Source organism: Mytilus galloprovincialis, chromosome 1 (genome assembly GCF_965363235.1).
Source record: "Mytilus galloprovincialis chromosome 1, xbMytGall1.hap1.1, whole genome shotgun sequence".
Classification (NCBI taxonomy): domain Eukaryota; kingdom Metazoa; phylum Mollusca; class Bivalvia; order Mytilida; family Mytilidae; genus Mytilus; species Mytilus galloprovincialis.
In genome coordinates this window covers 94,091,809-94,114,866 of record NC_134838.1, presented here as the reverse complement: position 1 = coordinate 94,114,866, position 23,058 = coordinate 94,091,809, and the positions used below count along the sequence as shown (strand labels likewise).

At 30.8% G+C, this 23,058-nt stretch overlaps 2 protein-coding genes across 3 annotated transcripts in view; one reads left to right on the top strand and one right to left on the bottom strand.

Annotated features, from left to right (window-relative positions):
• Nucleotides 1-7,581, bottom strand: part of LOC143045340 (CXXC-type zinc finger protein 1-like) — a 34,811-nt gene extending 27,230 nt beyond the window's left edge. The window contains exon 1 of one of the 2 annotated variants that reach the window (XM_076217795.1): nt 7,464-7,581. Coding sequence is in view for 1 of the 2 variants with exons in the window: in XM_076217786.1 (XP_076073901.1) it covers nt 7,464-7,499 (36 nt within the window). In the remaining variant the exon portion in view is untranslated. The remainder of the gene's footprint in view (nt 1-7,463) is intronic. The other variant, XM_076217786.1, reaches the window with a different exon arrangement.
• Nucleotides 7,582-8,563: 982 nt separating this feature from the next.
• Nucleotides 8,564-23,058, top strand: part of LOC143045332 (dynamin-1-like protein) — a 31,128-nt gene continuing 16,633 nt past the window's right edge. The window contains exons 1-6 of the mRNA XM_076217773.1: nt 8,564-8,714; nt 19,229-19,379; nt 19,952-20,073; nt 20,781-21,030; nt 21,459-21,607; nt 22,135-22,239. Of these exons, the coding sequence (XP_076073888.1) occupies nt 8,613-8,714; nt 19,229-19,379; nt 19,952-20,073; nt 20,781-21,030; nt 21,459-21,607; nt 22,135-22,239 (879 nt within the window). The 5' untranslated portion in view covers nt 8,564-8,612. The remainder of the gene's footprint in view (nt 8,715-19,228; nt 19,380-19,951; nt 20,074-20,780; nt 21,031-21,458; nt 21,608-22,134; nt 22,240-23,058) is intronic.

Here is a 23,058-nt window from a genome sequence, read left to right as displayed (position 1 = left end):
GTACAGTGTGCAGCAGGTGGCAAGATGAGAGGAAAATCAAAGAAGTATAGATAAATAGAAGAAAGATTCACCACTTTAAAGGAAACCCTACACAAAGATACAAATGACTATATTCAGTATGGTGATGCAGCATCTTACATCCTCAAACTTGGAAACTAAATTAACCTTGAGCATTCAAATGCGTATATCAGTGCCTTGTACTTGTATGCTATTTGTCTTTATTTATTCATTAAAATATGAAATGTTCATATCCAATTTGTCATCTCCAATAAGACTTTATTTACAAAATATAACACATGAGTAAAAAAAAAAAACACTTTCAGAAAAAAAAAGAGCAACTATAAAAAGTGGGACACCAAAAATTAAAAAAAATATCTTTCCTTTAAAAAGTATTTCATGGTAGAATTTGACATCAAAATAACAAATATCAACTAATTGCAATACAAACAAAACATAACATAATAACAATGTTTACAGAAGCTCCCATTTCGCCTTAGTTAATTCTTGTGTACCTGAAAGTTTGTACTAAGGCAAACTGGGATTAATTTTCTATATAAATTTTGACAGCTAAGGCGAAATGAGAATAAGCCCAAATTTTCAGGTTAAAAAGAATAAACTAAGGTAAAATGGGAACTTGTGTAAACAATGGAATTAAATTATTCTTTGTTTGTATTGCAATTATGTTTGATATTTGTTATTTTAATGTCAAAATCTGCCTTGAAATACTTTTTAAAAGATTTTTTTGTGTGTCTTGTACATGTAATATAGAATCACATCAGAAAAAAAGCACTAATACACAAAGCACAAGAACTATTTAAATAATAAATATTATTATAATGTTAGTATTTTACTTATAAATTGACTTAGTTTTTCTGCCAGGAAACATTACTTTCACTCTGTGGTTTAAGTTTTTAAAAATTTTATAATAATAACTTTCTTAAACTATCCTGGATTTGTACCAATCTTGGACAGAAGCTTGTGTATGATCATAAGATGGTATACAGAAGTAAATTTTGTAAAATAAAATATTCCATTTTTTCAGTATTTTCTTATAAAATGGACTCAGTTTTTCTGCCTGGAAACATTACATTCACTCTGTGGTTACAGTTTTTTTTTTTAATTTTAATAGCTTTCTTTAACTAACCTGGATTTGTACCAAACTTGGACAGAAGCTTTTTTATGATCAAAAGCTAGTATCTGGAAAGAAATTTAGTTTTAAAAAATCTTCTTTTTCCGTATTTTACTTATAAATGGACTGAGCTTTTCTTCCAGTTACATAACATATAGTTTGCAGTTAAAGTTTGTTAAACATTTATTAGATTCATAAACTATCCTGGATTTTTACCAAACTTGGATAGAATATTCTTTCAATCAAAAGATAGTATGAGAGGAATATTTTTATTATTTTTTTCCTCATTTTTGTTGAGCCTGCGATTAACAGCAAAAGTAGGTGAGACACCAGGTTCTGCGGAATCCTTACAAATTTATTATATATAATTAGCACAGTTATTATTATTTTTATTTTTTTATGAAAGTTTCTGTTATATAATAAACAAGTCTGTGGTAAGACATGTTTTTTTTGTTCTATTAAACTTTTTGTGTGTTTCATAATGTAAACTTTTTTAAAGGATAAATAAATTATTTAGATTTTTAGACAATATTTCAAGAGAAGCAACTTTCCTACTCAAAAATGTTCATTCCCTCTATTCCTACTTTTTACAAATCTGGTAAGAAAAGGTAAAATTTCACGGTGCATTACGTTTGCGCGCATTACCACTACATTTGCGCGCAAAAATCATTACGTTTGCGCGCAGCTTTTACTTACATTTGCGCGCATTTTTATGACAGGTAAACTAAGGTAAAATACAGGTCATAATACTTATTTATTTATCAATTTGTTCAATTATTTACAATTATCAGTACCCCTTCCATTAGTCTAAGTCTCTTCTTAGACAGGGAAAAAGGAGATAAAGCCGCATATTTTTTTTCGATTTTCGGATACAATTGAACAAGTCAAAGGTGTAGACAAAACTTTAAGAAATCTGTGACATAGCCCATTTATCATAACTTGAACTTAAGATAAAAAGGGGTTTTAAATTGATTTTAGAATTCAATATGAACAATACATGATTTGAATTAACAAACTATTTTCAAAATTTATAATAGATAGTCATATCTATTATGAAAATACCAATAAAATATAGTCATTTATAATTTAATATATATATGAATTATTATTTTACATGAGATTACCTGTAAAATGAATGCGCGCAAATGTAATCAAAAGCTGCGCGCAAACGTAAAATATTTTAATCCCCAAATGCGAGCAAACGTAGTGCGCCCAAATTTCATGTGGGAATAGAAGGAAAACTTGTACAAACAAAGGATTATACTATACAAATATTTTGTAATCAACTGTTAATTGACCAGTGTTTTTTTTTTATTAGAACAGGTAATAAGTTATTTCTCCAATAGAAACTGGAAGATGGCAAAACATAGATAGAGAAAACAGAAAATGTGTATTGTGTAATTCAGATGCCATTGGTGATGAATACCATTACATTTTTAATTGTTCAGCTTTCGATAATTGTAGAAAACAATGTATTGCATTTTACAATAGAAATTGAAGTTTTCTGACTTAATGAATTCCCCAAAATGTACAGAACTGAACGAACTTTGTAAACATAATATGAGGCAGGCATTACCTGTAAATGGGGACGAAGTCTGTATGAATTATATTTTTGTAACTTAAATATTTGTTTAAAAAAAAAGAAACGGAAATACCGTAATGTTTCCGATTTTGGTTCTGTTGTTAGGGATTTAGTTGTGACGTTATTTAAATTATGACGTCATATGCAATGTAAACAAAGAAACGCTATCATCAGGTAACGTTTTTTCATATCAAGGAATTATTAAAAATGAAATTGGTATTGCGCGTTCCTTCCTATTTTATATAGACTGATAAATATATATTTTACTCAAAGTTTCATACAAACGAGACCGGAAAAAGGAAGTACATTGTACATTTCTGCGCAGGTCCCGTATTTTTTTTTTATTGAATTTTCTACTGTTATTGGGGACTCCGTCCCCATATTAAGGGGATCAATAACAAATTGAACTTTTCTGGGTGAACAATTGTGAATGCCTCTATCTACTGTCGTACATTATTTATTTATGTAATTGTTTTGAAATATGTATAATTATCTCTATATACTTTTCGGTAATTTGGTTTGTGAGAATAAAGATTTATATATATAAGATTATACTTGGTTATAATATTATTTATATCATGATTAATAGTAAAGCAGACAATTTTTTAAAGTTACAAATTCAAAAATTTTAAAATAAATCTGACTCCAATCTATTTATCATAATTTTTCTTTATTTTGAAGTACAAATTCAAAAGTTTAAAAAAAATCTAACTCCAATCTATTTATCATAATTTTTCTCTATTTTTAAGTATTTATTTGATGAAAAAAGAAACATATTACAAATACACAAGGTATTATACCTAAACAGGGTACCAAATATGTTATGCTTTAAAAAAAAAATACAGGTAAATCTTAGGTGAAATTCTAATTGATTGTTATAAAAACAAATTATTTATCAAAACGTCTATTGTTATTTGCAAGTGGGAATAGAAGGAATAGTATTTTTACTGCACAATACACATATCTATAAAAATAAAATTGTTGCCTATTTCTTTTTAAGACACAAAGAACTATTTCATTACATAAAGTTGATACATAAAATACATGTACTGATAAGATAAATTATTGTTACACCTGCTATTCTGAAATAAAATGACAAATAGGTGTCATTTGGTTGACATGTTTCTTAACTGGAACACATGTTTGGTAGACCACAAACATTCTTACCTTTAATATTTAGTATATCATACCAAACACTAGTTTTAATTTCTTTGATACAGATACATTCCTTTAAATTAGGCCACATGAATTTATTATTCAGTACCAGAAAACTTTTATAAGAACTTCACATCAGTTTAAATTTTCCAAGTTTTATAGTTTTACACATTTGTACTTTTATAAAATAATAGTACATCAACCTGTTTGATATTATATTTCTTTCACATAAAACTTGATGTATGTTTAAGATTTTAAAGGTTGTTTTTTATTCAGCTGTAGAGCAGGCTCAATCTGACCCCACTTTCAGTGAACCTTAGAATGCATACATGGCTAAGATAACATGGTTAGTTAACAACAGAATGTTTATAATGATAAATGCCAATTACTTCACATTTATTCAACATGATTAAAGTAAAAAAAAATAAGATGTTGGATAGTATTTCTACTATGAATCAGTTCTCTTTTATATAGATGTCTGGCAGTGTTCTAGGCTAGCCTACATAGTGACAAACCAAATGTCTAATATTATGAATATAGATATTTGATATTTATTCCCCTTCCCCTAAAATGAGTCTCTACATTGTATTTCAGACTTTCCTGATTAACAAACTCTTTAATCTTGTATGAGTGGATACCTTTTAACAAATTTTAAAATCATCTATATAAAGAGAAGGCATCATACCAGCAATATATAGTTTACAAAGTCCACCACCCAAAACATATGAACCCTCATTTAAGATTTTTCTGATCATTTTGTACATCCAAGATTTAATAAGTGTAATTCTTCATACAAATCTGAAGAAGATCTGATAAGAAATGAAGGCAATATCTTGACAAAAAGAATTAGTAAGTAATATTTTTACAAGTCTCCTTTTATAACGAAAAGAAAAATGTCCACCTTAATAGTTTTTTTCTGATTATAGAACTAATCTATAGCTTTGATGAGAGGTTTTATTTGAATAGACAGGAACTCATGCTAATAACCTTCCCTTCATCTTAATGCTGTAAAATCCCTTAAATCCTAGATAGAGCATTGGATTGGTTGATTGGTAGTTGTTTGGATAGAACACTGGGAATCAGTTTACAACATGTATTTGATAGATCTTGTATTAAATAATGTACTTCCAAAAATGATGCAATTAATTGAACTTGATAATGTGTCTGAAATTTAATATCTCAAGTGTTTTATTATTTAGAGACTTTGTCCATTATTTACCTGTAAATAGCTATGCACATGGAAAATAAGAGCTGAATTGTCAGTCCACATCTTAAAACAATTCATTAATTGGCTTATTGAGGGAAAAAAATTAAAACATAAACTGAGAAAACTAAAAATCAAATATTGATTATTTCCAAAAAAATTACTGTTTTCTATGATCAATGATGTTGTCTCTGACTGACAATTCACAAGATTGGGCTATATATATGAATAAATAATTTATTAAAGTGCAACCTGAATTGCCATTATATGATACATATGATATGAACATTGTTATTTTCAGCCAGCCTTATAGGCTTACGAAGCACTGTCATTTTAAAACATTATTATAAGATCGTATTAAATATATAAGAATTATCTCCCTTTGACATTTTCTGTTTTTGTATTAATACTTGGAATGCAAAGCTTTTTTAAACTTTACAGGAACAACAATATTTCAATTTTTATAATGAACTTATAGGACAATTCATTTTTACATCGACAGAGCTCACCTGGCCCATTCATGATTGCATATATCATCTTGATAATCATTCTAGCTAGATGGAAACTTAAACAGTAAAAAGGATCAGCAAGACAATAATGTTTCTATAATATCCACAAATAAGTCAGTATGGTTGATATCATCAGTCATTTTTGTCAGTCGACTCTTTAATGACATTCGTTAAAAGATTTTGCTTAAAATTTAAAATCTATACATGTTACTGTATCACAAACTTTCTAAAGCAAGATTGATCAGCAAGACTACATTTTGTACATTTACAAATAATTCAGCTTGGCTAAATTTTGAATTGACACATTTTAAGAGTCATTGCACTTGAATGAGATTTCTTTTTTCAACTTTGTGGTTTTACCTTTTATCTTGATAACTGTAATAGATCTAGATAAGACACATGAAATAGCAAATGTGATCTGCCAGACAAAATTTACAAACAATGATTTTATAACTCCTTATTGGAGTTAACATGATTAATTGCTCTTGAATTAAGATTTTTACCCATTTTTATAATTTATAAGAGATAGATAGAAACTTTACATATAGTAAAATTAATTGGCAAGCTAAGATCTACATAAAAGTTTAATAACCAAAACCTTCAATTGAGTTCTTATCTATTAAGCCTGAAAACACAGTTATTTTGAAGACAATAAATGATATTTTTTTAATCCCACCTGCGCTTTCTCAATAATATTTTTACAGTGTGTGATGTACTACAAATTGTATCAAAATTATTGAAAACTTCATCTGCTCTAACTCAAATATAGACAATTTTAATTAAGGGGGTCTTGAATTCTTTTGACAGCTTCAGACATATTAATTTTTAACCTTTTTCAAATCAATACTTTATTTTAAAATTCATGACCCACAATTTTTTGCAATGGAATTTCATCCTTCTTGCTATTTGAGGCCTAAAACATTAAAATTTTTTTTTTTAAAGGGTATGAAAAAATTACAACTATAATTCACTGTCCACAGTACAGACTAATGGACTATATTCATGGACAAAGAAATTCAAAAGGACACTTACTGCGTTCCCAGGCATAGCTATTAAATATATTGCTCTTAAATGACAAATTTTACCATTTTGTTTTTTGTGTTTTTGGACATTGGTAAAGATGCACATAGAGTTTAGAAATAAGGGGTTTAAAAATCCTGATGTTCACATCATTACCTTCTTAATTGAAAGGTAGAAACAGTGCCTCCTAATTTTGTCTGCAAAGATTTAGACTGAACTTCTTATTAATAATAATATAAAAATGTATGGCTAGATAATTTTTTGCAACCTCATATGAATGTGTAAAATGCATGTTTTTATTGGAAATGGTAACGCCTTGAAAGCATGAAAACCCATAAAAGAGGGAGGTTTGGAGGGTCCTAATCCCAAAATCCCAGGCTTAAAAACATGAAATCCTGCAGAAGAAAAACAATCTTGACATCACGAAATTCTAAAAAAGAAATCCTGGATCCCGAAACGGTCAATCCGAAAATCCCTAGCATAAAAACAACCCATCATGACGTCCCAAAAAAGATCATGCCCCCCTCCCCCTTTTCCCCTCATAAAAAAATAATTTTAAAAATGTAAAGGGGAGATAATCACTCAAAACATAATTGAGCTTGTAGGGTTATATCAAGAAATTATGAAAATCCATATCATTCTCAATGTTAAGTAGTCGGATTTGAAGGATAGACGAATTAACTAGTCAGTATCACAGCCATATCAAGCTATAATTTATAGCTATAGGTTTACTTGCAGTTTTAAAAAACCTGATAGTTTTTTTCTAAAGATCATATAAAACTTGTAAATTCATGTAAAAAAAACTACTGATACGGACTTTGTACTATTTTAAAAGTTACACCTGTCTCATATTATAAAACTTACAGACATTCCACTAGCACTGCCTTCAGATTCTGACATAATGAGAATATACTACAACAAAAATTAGTAAGCCAAATCTGTCAATGTGTAAAACGTCATCCCTTTTGCTGTCTTGAGAAAGATTTTAGATTAAAATAAAAAATCAGAATCTTTTCGGTGAAAGATATATAAAACAATCAGAATATAAATATTATTGAAATTAGAAATTTTCATTAGTAATAAATGTTAATAATCTAATGTCACTGAATGTGTATATAAAATGTTTCGGGGTAATTTAAATCATTCTTTTATTCACCTTATAACCCGGAAGTGAAAAAGTGCCGGAGATAATTTTGGAGTTTATGCCCAAAGCGAAACAAGTCAAATGTCCCTGACTGCTGATTGACATTCAAATAGAAAGTAAACCTTTCAGCGATGGAAGGGCTGATCCCTGTTATCAACAAACTGCAAGATGTTTTTAACACTGTTGGTTCAGAGACAATTCAGCTTCCACAAATTGTTGTGATAGGCAATCAGGTGCATGTCCTTAAAAATAATTTGTATTTATCTCTGATGTAATTTCTATGTAAACATCAAATAGAAAGTAAACCTTTCAGCGACGGAAGGGCTGATCCCTGTTATCAACAAACTGCAAGATGTTTTTAACACTGTTGGTTCAGAGACAATTCAGCTTCCACAAATTGTTGTGATAGGCAATCAGGTGCATGTCCTTAAAAATAATTTGTATTTATCTCTGATGTAATTTCTATGTAAACATCAAATAGAAAGTAAACCTTTCAGCAATGGAAGGGCTGATCCCTGTTATAAACAAACTGCAAGATGTTTTTAACACTGTTGGTTCAGAGACAATTCAGCTTCCACAAATTGTTGTGATAGGCAATCAGGTGCATGTCCTTAAAAATAATTTGTATTTATCTCTGATGTAATTTCTATGTAAACATCAAATAGAAAGTAAACCTTTCAGCGATGGAAGGGCTGATCCCTGTTATCAACAAACTGCAAAATGTTTTTAACACTGTTGGTTCAGAGACAATTCAACTTCCACAAATTGTTGTGATAGGCAATATCAGGTGCATGTTCTTAAAAATAATTTGTATTTATCTCTGATGTAATTTCTATGTAAACATCAAATAGAAAGTAAACCTTTCAGCGATGGAAGGGCTGATCCCTGTTATCAACAAACTGCAAGATGTTTTTAACACTGTTGGTTCAGAGACAATTCAGCTTCCACAAATTGTTGTGATAGGCAATCAGGTGCACCGTGCATGCCCTTAAAAATCTTTAAAATGTTTTTTATTTATCTGATGTAATTTCTATGACAATGATAGTTAACAGTACATTTAAACTTATACATTAAGGATTGTTTTTATATTGCCATAATGCTATACCTGTGTTAACCATTAAAGAGGCGTTTTAACTCTGCTCTTGACAGCTACATTGGAAAACGTATCTTCATCGACTATAGTATTCCTATTGGCACCAATTGGGGTGCGACTTTTTACCCAAACATACCCTAATATACCCCGATATACCTCAAAAACAGTTTTAACATAACAGTATTGAATAATAACATTATTTTATGCATTTTCATGTTATTTCAACACCAATAATACTTTATTTTATGAATATAATTAATTTTAAATCACTTTTTGCATTGAAACTTGTTCCGTTCTTGTCAGCCGCTTACGATCACAAAATGACTTTTTACCCCAATTTACCCCAATATACTCAAATAAAACGTTTCAGTGCAATATTCATGTTGTGGAATGATATTTTACCCATATTTACTTTAAAAAAACAACCCTATGCACATCTGTGTGTATTTAGAAGCTTTTAAAACTACCGTTAACTCGAAAACTGATAATGGTAACACTAAAGACCAGGACGGACCTGAAAATATACAGGGCAGTTTTAAATAGCTATTTCTTTTTCACTCCTTCAAATTTAAGTTTTATTCAAGAACATTTGTATTTTCATAATTAAATTTGAATCGTTTTTCATACATGTAGATAAAATTAGAAATATTTTTTTTTTTTTTGAAATATCAGGGATCTCCATGGATGAAAATTGAACGATGGAGGAACTTTCACCATTACAAACCGTGTCTACGCTGTACAGTGTAGTGGATCCGAAGTATTTTATTCCTCCATACAAGGAATGGTGAACATGCTAATTCATTGCTTATTTAAATTATATTTATTTGAATTTTCATTATAGAATTAGAAGTATCAATATTTTCATTTATTGCCGTTTTTAACCATTCAAATGCCAAGTCTTCATGGTCCCCCCTTAGTCGAGAATGACCAAAAGCTGTCATGAAAGTCCCCATGTAGATTTCTTGTATTTTTGGTAATTGTTAAGGGGGTTAAAAATCATATGATGTGGAGCTTATTTTTCATTTACACTGTCAAATTCAGAACCCATTACCGGTATGGCTGATTTGCAGCAACAACAAAAAGATTCGTACGGGTTATGTAAAAGGTTAAAGAGATTTGTAGGTAAACGTTGACAAATGAAAAGGTTTTTAATGACTTTATCTGGCAAATTGATGCTGTGCAACATGCATCTTTCGAGTCTGAATAGAAATCGGAAACGCGGATGTATCAATTTGATTGTAATATACGAAATGAATTCGGAATTACGATACAATATTTCTTTACAGGAAATATTTAAGTTTTTACTTTTAAACTTTTAAAGTAATTCTAAAATATCGTTACATCAGTACTCGAGTTATTTGCAATGAAATAATATTTACTGTTTTGCGTCTTATTTTGTACTTCTTAAGAAAAGGGAGATGCTGATTGCGTAAGTCAAAATAAAGCACGTGTTTGACTTGTTAAACTGTTTTCTTTGTAACTGGATTATTTATTCTTTTGTCCTTGAGGAAATGACATCTTAAGTAATATTGATAGACGGATGCCCAGTGATGACTTGAGATCTACATGACATGTTAGCACATATAGGGAACGACGAATGCCAAGTGACGCCCCTAACACATTCTATGTGATCCTGGATACTACTGTGCCTCATGATTACCTTCAGACCTCTAACTTAAGTTTGAGGATCCTCTATAACATAGTTTCTTTATGTGTTGCCCTTTAACCCTGGAACAGCTGGTGGCAAATCATACTCATCATAAACATGTACATGTATATACCACACGGGACCAATGCTAGTCTCTCGGCTAGTCTTTAGATGAAGAACCACAATAACTGACCATATAAAAACCAGAACCAGACAAATGACTAAACCTAACGCAAGTACTTCAACAAATTGATAAGGCTGTTGATAACAAAGGCTTGATAAAGTTTCACTTTTATTATAATATAAGTTTGCCCTTTGGGAGTCAGTATCTCAGCTGGGAAAATTTTGCTCCAGGCCCTGTCGACGACACTTGGTATAGTGGGTAGCCAAGCCCCGTGGACATGGACACTCCGCCAATCAACTGGAACGCAGAGGGTTCCAAAAAGGGGATGAAGCGATGCTTCATCTCGTAGCAGGGTGCTACGAAAAGGGGTTGAATTGACGGTGGAGAGATGAAAAGTAGTTAATTACTTGGGGATAAGAAGAGAAATTAACCAGTGGTGAATTTCGTAATGGTCCAAAAATCAGATGTGAAACAGCTGAGTGACCCCCAAGGAATTGAATAGGAATGTGGTTGTAAGGGGATGGACTTAAATTGAACACCTTGGACACCTTCAATACTTCACTGATAATAAAGATAGAAATAATTAACTATGTATTTAATCATATGAATCAGTTTTTAAAAATAAAACAATCAAATACGTGATACATAAAATACTCAAATGTTTAATATCTACAGGCATGTATTGTACATGTGCAAATGTACACTATATGGTATAAAATAAGAATAAAGGCAAAAATTATTTTACACAGGATATGACGTGATGGAAATATACAAGAATCATGATGATAACTTTTGTTGTGCTTTTTTAATTACTTTTTTACTAGTTCTTATATAGCGACAATAACTATTAGAATTCCATCTACCTAATGTTTTAATTAAGTGATCCTCAATATTAGATTTTCCAGCTGTTGTCGCAGCTCCAATTCGAAATGAATGTCCGTTAAAGGACTGGGGATTATATCCACAGATTCCTATAGAGTAAACGTCCTTTGTATTCAACAGCCAAATCAAAAGTGAGAAGCTGGCAGCCTGCAATTGTAACCTGAGAACCTAATCCCTGATATCAGACAGACCAAATTAGGCATGACCTTTGACCTTACAATGGAATCAACTGCCCCATTTCATGGAAGAAACCATTCCATCTGAATAAACAACACTTATACTCTCTGCATAAGTTTCAATTAATTATTTATTTAATCTAAATTATCATAATCATTTGCTGAAACTTAGTTGATTAATTCGACAAAGGATCGTCTATCCTCAGATAGTATTCTGTCTGGTTTGTTGATCTACCTGTATACAAGCTCAGGTACAAGTGATTAGCGATCTTAATCCAGATATCCCTCAGGCGTTAGAACTGTATTGGATTATAACATAAAAAGCCTAAGGGTTATGCAATTACATGCATTTGATTATATAAAAAAATGGCGTCGAGCTACAAAAAACGATGAAGTTTAGAACGATGGCGGAAGACAATTTAACGATGTCGCAAGACAATTTAACGATGGCGCAAGTCATTTGACGATGGCGGGGCGCAATCCTTAAACAGGCCATGGAGATCCCTGTTATATGTACGAAGTTTGTTACCACCTTTACCAAATAAAGCTTTCTCTGATTGTAAATTGCCTTGCCACTTTTCGACATATTTACTAAACATTTTAGACATAACAGTATTGACAACTGAGGTACTATCAACATAATCTGTAATGATACACAAATGTTCTGCTTTATACTCAGAAAACGTTTTCCTTACATAAAATTTCCAATTTTTTATACGCTTATGTTTTTTACTCATAATGTCTGCCTATATGAAAATTTTTCTGTTTAAACGATCGGAACTCATATTGTTCAAACGGCACCATAGTCAATTAAGCATTGCCATTGTTTTTAAAAGATGGTATCCACCCCACATCCCCTGCAACTGCAGCATTTGGAGTATATTTATAATCGTTCGTTCTAAGACACCAGGTCCCGTGTAATGAATAGAAAACATTCAAACTAGTCCCCCAAATTGCCTCAAATAATAGATAAAAGGGGAAGGAGAGGGTTTCAGAAACATTAAACCTGTTAAGAAAGTTTTTAATAAGCATTCAATGACATATTTGTCGCTGGACGTCAGATAAACAATGAATCAATACACAAAAATGTGCCAATTTGGGTTACGCAATGTTTCAATCAATCTCATTATTATAATTAAACCATACTATTGGTAGAGAAATTCACAATTTGTTATTTCTAATTGATAATTTGGTATATCAAATTGAAAATCTGTTATATCAAATTGTGAATTTGTCAAGTTAAATCAAATTCATAATCTGTTATATCAAATTGATAATTTGTTATATCAAATATATATCGTAATCTTGGGGTTATGAAATTTCATGTATATTTTGAACACAGAGAATTACCTCGACATCCTTTGCAAAAAAAAATTCATCTATGAGGCTTTTGACTTTATGTTTTGAATAGTAGTTCCACTTTCCATATTTGGAGTTTATTCTGAGGCAAGTGTTTGTGCGGAGACTCCAAGTAGACAACATGCATGTCAGTGTATGAGTGTATAACGGCATAGTAGCCTTTTCTTATAAAATAACGAGTGTTGTCTGTCCGGTACATGAAAAGATCGGTTAGAAAGTAAGGTTTTAATTTTAGTTAGATTGGAAAGCTTAATTCGAGGGTTAAAGATGGAGAGCGCAAAAAAAGAGGGGTTGGGATGTCCCACTTGGAATATTTTAATTTCATAAACATTACATCTGAAAGGTTTACATTTCTTTTTATTTAATCTTCGACTAATAATGGATGCCGTAGGAGGTCCATCAGAGTCACAGTTGGAGCAACAGGATTTCTTGGCGTGACAAAAATATGTTGGTCCGAGAAATGTGAACACACAAACCTTACCAACATTGAATAACAATGTCCTCACTGAGCGAAAGATACATACGTATTCTATTAACATGCATAGAAAACTTTAAATGTTAAACATATAACATACATGTATAAACATTAATTATTACTTAAAAAAAATATTTGAGATTTTTTTTCAAAATTTGAGAAAAAGATTTTCGAGTTTCATAAAAAAAAATATGTATATCATATTTTACTCTAAATAAAAAACAAAACATATGCATTTTCAATCTCCACATTTTAAAGAAGAAGAAAAAAAGAAATTGTAAAAAATTACCGGTATATTTTTAGGTTCGTTCGTTCTGGTGTTGAGTGAAACCTTCGTCAAAACATGAATAAATAACGGTTTAAAAGCCTCAAAATGCACAACAAAAGTGAACAGTCGTGTTAAATTTTAATGTATCTGAATGTTAAATCATTCCTTATCATTGAAATTGTATTGAAACTGTTTATTCGAGTATATTTGGGTATATTGGGGTAAAAAGTCATTTTGTGATCGTAAGCGGCGGACATGAATTGACCAAGTTACGAGGAAAAATTATTTTAAAATTAAATATATTTATAAAAAAAAGTATTATTGGTGTTAAAATAACTTGGATATGCCTAAAATAATGTTATTATTAAATAATAATATGTTAAAACTGTTTTTTGAGGTATATTGGGGTATATTGGGGTAAAAAGTCACGCCGCACTAATTGCACTCTTTTATAGCAGATTTTTTTTGGTACTGTTATAAATTACAGTTCATGACCTAACTCAGTAAAGACCCTTCTAAATTGCATGTAATTGATAAATTCAACAACACTGACTGTCATAATGATGATATTTTTTCCATTAAATAATAAAGAACTTTCTAAATTTACTGCAGAAATTTATCTAAATTATAGAAACTGACTTAATTTTTTATGTTATTGGTAATAATATGAGGCAGGCATTACCTGTGAAAAGGGACGAAGTCTGTATAATTTTTATGCCCCACCTACGATAGTAGAGGGGCATTATGTTTTCTGGTCTGTGCCTCCGTTCGTCCGTGCGTCTGTCTGTGCATCCGTCCATTCGCTTCAGGTTAAAGTTTTTGGTCGAAGTAGTTTTTGATGAAGCTGAAGTCCAATCAACTTGAAACTTAATACACATTTTCCCTATGATATGATCTTTCTAATTTTAATGCCAAATTATAGTTTTGACCCCAATTTCATGGTCCACTGAACATAGAAAATGATACTGCAAAGTTCAGGTTAAAGTTTTTGGTCAAGGTAGTTTTTGATGAAGTAAAAGTTACATCAACTTGAAACTTAGAAAACATGTTCCCTATGATATGATCTTTCTAATTTTGATTCCAAATTAAAGTTTTGACCCCAATTTCACGGTCCACTGAACATAGAAAATGATTGTGGGAGTGGGGCATCTGTGTACTATGGACACATTCTTGTTTTTTTTATAATTCAAACATATTTTAACTTCAAAATCTGTTAAAAAAGAAATGGAAATACCATAACATTTTAGATTTTGGTTCGGTTTTTAGGGATTTTAGTTGTGAAATTATTTAAGTTATGACGTCATATTAAATGTAAACAAAGAAACACTATCATCATGATTAGGTATTTACAACAATTGTCAAAAGCAAGGTTGGCAAAAAAGTCGTCAATACTAGTATTGACCATGCCAGTGGTAAATACCGGTAAATACTGGCATTTACTGGCAAATACTGGTCGATTGAAATTTTGAGTGGTCATTACTATAAAAAACACTCTCTACCTGGTCAGTTACATATAAAATGGAATTTAGAAAGTGTTTAAATCACTGTTTATGCTTTCATTTCTATTTATCATGATTATATTGTAAATTCTTTTAATAAACAGTGATCCACATTGAATAATTAGTACAAAGTATTATAATGAAAAGATAAAAAAAATGTTTTGTTCCTGCTTCAAACTTTTAATTTCTAGCATGGAGAAGGTTTTTGTCTCACAGTTAAATAGACAGGAAATATTATATTGTTTATAAGGGAGTTTTCAAATATCTTTTTTATTACTTTCAACCCATGTACTGTCAACATTTATTGGGGGCTGTTGTTTTAGTTATTAAATTTTCACACCTCGCAATCAGGTGATAGGTAAAAAGACACATGTAACTTCATTTACCTGTAGTTTTATTACTATTATTTTAATTACCTGTAAAATCATACATTTTGAATAAGAATATATTGATTTGTAACTTTTGAATTAACATGTCAAATTTTATATATCTCAAGTATGCAATATCCCAAATCATAGTAACTAAATTTTAAATCAGTAGAAATAAGTGTTAAAAATGAATAAAACATATCAAATTCATTAATTCATATCAGCTGACAGTGACACATTGCTTAAAGATTAAAGTTTAAATATATTTGACTTTTTATCAAATTCTTACTTTTTTGGATGGTGGGATCATCTTATGGTGTTTATATTTCACAACTCATTCACTATACCCATGTCTGTTGTGACTTTTTATACGACCGCAAAATTTGAAAAAATTTTCGTCGTATATTGCTATCACGTTGGCGTCGTCGTCTGCGTCGTCGTCGTCGTCCGAATACTTTAAGTTTTCGCACTCTAACTTTAGTAAAAGTGAATGGAAATCTATGAAATTTTAACACAAGGTTTATGACCACAAAAGGAAGGTTGGTATTGATTTTGGGAGTTTTGGTCCCAACATTTTAGGAATTAGGGGCCAAAAAGGGCCCAAATAAGCATTTTCTTGGTTTTCGCACTATAACTTTAGTTTAAGTTAATAGAAATCTATGAAATTTTGACACAAGGTTTATGACCACAAAAGAACGGTTGGGATTGATTTTGGGAGTTTTGGTTTCAACAGTTTAGGAATTAGGGGCCAAAAATTGGCCCAAATAAGCATTATTCTTGGTTTTCGCACAATAACTTTAGTTTAAGTAAATAGAAATCAATGAAATTTAAACACAATGTTAATAACTAAAAAAGGAAGGTTGGTATTGATTTTGGGAGTTTAGGTCCCAACAGTTTAGGAATTAGGGGCCAAAAAGGGACCCAAATAAGCATTTTTCTTGGTTTTCGCACCATAACGTTAGTATAAGTAAATAGAAATCTATGAAATTTAAACACAAGGTTTATGACCATAAAAGGAAGGTTGGTATTGATTTTGGGAGTTTTGGTCCCAACAGAATAAGGGGCCCAAAGGGTCCAAAATTAAACTTTGTTTGATTTCATCAAAATTGAATAATTGGGGTTCTTTGGGAATCTAACTGTCATGACTGTGTATGTAGATTCTTAACTTTTGGTCCCGTTTTCAAATTGGTCTACATTAAGGTCCAAAGGGTCCAAAATTAAACTTAGTTTGATTTTGACAAAAAATGAATCAGTTAGGTTCTTTGATATGCTGAATCTAAAAATGTACTAAGATTCTTGATTATTGGCCCAGTTTTCAAGTTGGTCCAAATCGGGGTCCAAAATTAAACTTTGTTTGATTTCATCAAAAATTGAATAAATGGGGTTCTTTGATATACCAAATCTAACTGTGTATGTAGATTCTTCATTTTTGGTCCTGTTTTCAAATTGGTCTACACTAAAGTCCAAAGGGTCCAAAATTAAACTTAGTCTGATTTTAACAAAAATTGAAATCTTGGGGTTCTTTGATATGCTGAATCCAAAAATGTACTTAGATTTTTTATTATGGGCCCAGTTTTCAAGTTGGTCCAAATCAGGATCTAAAATTATTATATTAAGTATTGTGCAATAGCAAGTCTTTTCAATTGCACAGTATTGCGCAATGGCAAGAAATATCTAATTGCACAATATTGTGAAATAGCAATTTTTTTTTTAATTATAGTATAACTAATCGCCGTATTTGAATATCAAAAATAAGACAACGCGTGACCGAACGACGCATGGATTAAACGAGTGCGCAGCACGAGTTTAATCCATAGCGGCGTTCGGTCACAAGTTGTCTTATTTTTGATATTCAAATACGGCGATTAGTTATTCTTTTTATTACATTGGCAAATGGCTTTTTTTTTATGAAATTAATGTAGAAAATGTAAGGAACTATATCTTTTTCCTACGCATTGACAATTTGTTTTGATCCGACGTTATCGACGTCTTGACAACGCCTATTGTTGTATGACGTCAGAGAGTGAAATAACCACGTTTATTTCACATGTGAAATTATCGGTTTTTATCTAACTGGGAAATCAATGTAATTCATTGCAACCAATGTAATAATTAGAGTTATCTTTCTTTGTCCAGAATAGTAAGCAAGAAATATCTAATTGCAAAATATTGTGCAATAGCAAGATTTTTTTTTAATTGGAGTTATCTTTCTTTGTCCAGAATCAACTTAAATCTTTATTATATACAATATACAATGTATATTCACTTTTTACTACCAACTGATAAATTAAAATAATCTTTACCATTCAGTGATAACAAGCAGTTTTTTTACATCTTAATATTTTATGATGTATTTAAATGAGTAGTTATTGTTGCAAACTCCATTAGAAATTTTAATTGAGATTAGTTTTGGAATAAGGGAAAGGGGGATGTGATTAAAAAAATTGGGTTCAATTTTTCTCATTTGAAATTTCATAAATAAAAAAGAAAATTTCTTCAAACATTTTTTTGAGAGGATTAATATTCAACAGCATAGTGAATTGCTCTAAGAGAAAACAAAAATTTTAAGTTCATTAGAACACATTCATTCTGTGTCAGAAACCTATGCTGTGTCAACTGTTTAATCACAATCCAAATTTAGAGCTGAATCCAGCTTGAATGTTGTGTCCATACTTGCCCCAACCGTTCAGGGTTCAACCTCTGCGGTCGTATAAAGCTACGCCCTGCGGAGCATCTGGTTAAATTTATTGCATGTAATCTATGTATAACTGGTAAATTGTTAAGTGACGTCAGGGATTTCGTTACCACAAATTACTTAAAACCTTTACTTAATTCTTCCATAGATATAAAGATTTGGTTTTGAATATAAAAAGATATGGTATGATTGCCAATGAGACAACTTTCCACAAGAGACTGAATGATACAGAAATTAACAACTATTGGTCACCGTATGAACTTCAACAATGATCAAAACCCATACCGCAACATCAGTGATAAGATGCCACGAAATGAAAAATGTAAAACAATTCCAATGAGAAAACTAACAGCCTAATTAATGAACATTTGTACCAAAAAATTAACAAACAAAAAAATGTAACACATCAACAAATGAAAAATTCTGAATTACAGTCTCCTGACTTTGCATCGGCACATAGCCACATACATACAGAATATGGCAGGGTTAGACATGATAGCAGGATCCCAATCCTCCCCTGACCTGGGCCTGTGGTGTTACAGTACAATGTTAGTACGAACTATAAAAATCAGTTGAAAAAAGCTTAATTCATCAGATGAATACAAACAGAAATACATCTAACAAAAACACAGAGTGGGTCAACGTGGCCAGATACTTGTTCACCTCAACAACAAAAAGACACTAAGTACCTGACTGCCTATTGACATTCAAATATAAAGTAAACCATTCATGGAAGGGCTGATTCCCAACAAACTGCAAGATATTTTTAAAAGTCTTGAGGAAGAATAACTTCTGAATATCAGATAATCATTTTCATCTGATGTATGAATAAAATGAGGTGGGGTTTACATAAAAAAAAACTGATGCAATTTATTTTTAACTATATTTTTTTTTACAGAGTTCAGGAAAAAGTTCTGTGATTGAAGGATTAGTTGGGAAAGATTTTTTACCAAGAGGAACTGGCATTGTTACAAGACGTCCTCTTATTCTACAATTGATACATGTTAGTAAAAATGATACAGAAACAAGATTCCAGGAAGGAAGTGGAGGTAAACAAATATTGGTTTTCATTGCAGCATTTATATTTTATAGTACACATGTAATTTCCTTGAATTTATAGCTTGCTTAACCAACTAATAGTTGATGAAGTGTTTAGTCAAAAGGATTTATTAGAATAGTTTTCTTCATTGTGCATTAACTTATATATTAATCAAACTCAATTTTTAAAACATTATAGATATAAGAAGATGTGGTATAAGTGCCAATGAGACAACCCTCCATCCAAGTCACAATTTGTAAAAGTAAACTATTATAGGTCAAAGTACGGACTTCAACATGGAGCCTTGGCTCAAACTGAACAGAAGGCTTGATAGATTAGTTGTTATTTGTTGAACCTCATATGACATATTTTGTATGCATGTACAGGAAGCTGGCTAACACAAACTTAAATTTGAATACAGCATAATATTAAGCATTGCTCATCTCTCCTCTTTTTCCTGAATTGTGTCCTAAATGTGTGAATTGGTCACTACTGTTTTTAAAATGAATATTTTAAGACAACAGCAATAGTTCTAAACAAACATTCTTTCATTGTATATTTTAAATTTTTTCTTAATTGCAGATGCAATAAAAGCAGAAGAATGGGCCAAGTTTCTACACACAAAGAACAAAATTTACACAGATTTTGATGAGATTCGAAAGGAAATAGAAAATGAGACAGATCGAATGGGGGGAACTAATAAGGCAAGTTTATGTTTTGTAATTTAGTAAGTTATTAAGGACATTATTTTAGGAATCTTTCTTCTTGACCCCTGGATAGAAATCATATGTATTTGTTCGTCTGTACTTGCTTGGAAGTGCTATCTCATGTACCATTCTTGATAGATTATTATGAATTTTTTGTCTAAGGTTCATATCAGTAATGCTTTGGCCCTGGAACATGTTTGAAAATTAGTTTGGATAGATTAGTTATAAAGGAGCTATGTCCCTTTAAACTTTATATATTCTATGGAAAATTGCATTGTAAGTGGATGTGTGCATATAAATCTTGAAAGTTCTGTTGAAGTTTTCATCAAAGGTATATAATAGCAATGTCTATCAGAAGTGAGAATATAAGTGCTGATCTATTATTTTGAAAGGACTAATGCTCTTTGGGAATACATATTATATATAGAAAATTGCACTCTTGTCCTGCAAAAATTGAAATTTATATAATTAATATGATAAGTAAAGATTAATAAAAAAAAAAAAAAATATGAAGGAAGAAGAAAATTGAGATTTTCAGACAACAAAGTAGGCTAATATTTGTAAGATATAAATCAAAAATTTATGTTTTTCGAGTGTGGTGTGATTGTAGCACTATAGAATTGACTTTGCTCTTTTAGTAGCTTAGTTTTAAGACAGGTTACAGCAGATTAAGTGTAAAATAAAGTATTTCTTTATATTTACAGGGAGTTTGTCCAGAGCCTATAAGTTTAAAGATATTTTCACCAAAGGTTGTAAATTTGACATTAGTTGACCTCCCAGGATTGACTAAGGTTCCTGTTGGAGACCAGCCAGAAGATATTGAGGACCAGATTATAGAGCTGAGTCATAAATACATCACCAATCCAAACTCTATTATACTAGCAGTGACAGCAGCTAATACAGATATGGCCACTTCAGAGTCATTAAAACTTGCAAAAGATATAGATCCTGATGGTAAGGGAAAAAAGTGTTTCTCTTCATACCCATTCCTCAACCTTAAATACTGACAGTAACCTTAGACACACTAAGGTTAAAGGATTAACTGTTTTTCAAATGATTAATATTCTTAGAACAAGACACCATCAATATAAAGTCTTTGCTAGTCAGTTAATTAATTGCTTTTGGAAAATAAATTTCAATTGAATGCACATTACAAACATTGTTTGAACTACAAAATGTATCAAAACATCAAATCTTAACTGTCTCAACTCTTGAAACTTTATGAGAAAAACATAAAATTCTGTAGGACTATGTTTAGTGTTATGAGAATTTTTCAAGAATTTATTCTAATGTGTTAGGCATAATTTTTTAAACCATAAAGTATTTGAACTCACTGTTTCAGTGTCTTAAAACAATTCATTTAACGTGATTGTATTTTGAAGGTCGCAGAACTTTGGCAGTAATAACCAAATTAGATTTAATGGATCATGGAACAGATGCAATGGAAGCTTTATGTGGTCGTGTCATTCCTGTTAAACTTGGTATTATTGGTGTCGTCAACAGAAGTCAAGCTGATATTAACCATAGAAAGGTAAAATGTGCAATTTATATAGTTTCTAATCATTCATAACTTTCATAAGTTATCTTGAAAAATTACCCCAAATAACTATGCAGAGCTGTGATGAAAATAAATAAATATTAAATGTGAAATAATAATAAAAACCATTAATTATTAGCTTTGCATTTTAGAAATCAAATTTGGAATTTCTTGTCTGATAATTATAGAAATTTGAAGTAACTTCTAGTTGTAGTGATATAATTTGCTTGAATGTTTTTGAGGCATTTTTCATTAAATAGAGTTTTCTCCCATACTATTAATAGTTATCTCCCATCTTATTTAAAACTTGTCTAATTGTCGGGTAATTACTAATGTTAGTAAAATATATAATCATTACAACTCATATTTACAATGAACATGTCAAACAAATTGTTGGGAAATAATAAAAGGAAGAAGACGTTACAAAGTTGTAAAATTTGGATCAAATCCATTTGTCGTTTTGAACAATAAAATATGTGTAAACTTTAAGGTAAAACATTTGTGATGATCTGTTGTTTTAGGACATGAAAGATGCTATGACAGATGAGGCATCATTTCTGCAAAGAAAATACCCATCAATAGCAAATAGAAATGGTACATTATTCTTAGCCAAGACTCTTAACCGGGTATGTATAACAGTTTGTAAATAATGATATTCACTACAGTCAAATTTGTCTTAATGTTCACCTTGTTTATTGATACTTCCTAAAATTGATAGCTTAATACAAGCTTGACTGGAGCTGGCATGTCAGTTAACTGCTTGTAGTCTGTTGTTATTTATGTATTATTGTCATTTTATTTATTTTCTTTTGTTACATCTTTTGACATCAGACTCTGACTTCTCTCAAACTGAATTTTAATGTGTGTATTGTTATGCGTTTACTTTTCTACATTGGCTAGAGGTATAGGGGGAGGGTTGAGATCTCATAAACATGTTTAACCCCGCCGCAATTTTGCGCCTGTCCCAAGTCAGGAGCCTATGGCCTTTGTTAGTCTTGTACGATTTTTAATTTTAGTTTCTTGTGTAAAATTCGTAGTTTAGTATGACGTCCATTATCACTGTACTAGTATACATATTTTTAGGGGCCAGCTGAAGGACACCTATGAGTGCGGGAATTCTCACTACATTGAAGATCCATTGGTGGCTTTCGGCTGTTGTCTGCTCTATGGTCGGGTTGTTGTCGCTTTGACACATTCCCCATTTCCTTTCTCAATTTTATTTTATTGACTGTATATTACCATATGATTGAACAATTATATTCTTAGGGAAAATGTACAAACATGTACCTAGTATTTAATACGAAAGTAAAACCTTTGCGTTCCTAAAATAGTTTTTTGCCGATGTAGACAAATTTGAAAGACTATTCCTTTAAATACACGTTTTATCCGGGAAAGCGCTCAAATATCAAATATGCATGTTGGTATTTCTAACTACCTTTTCAGAA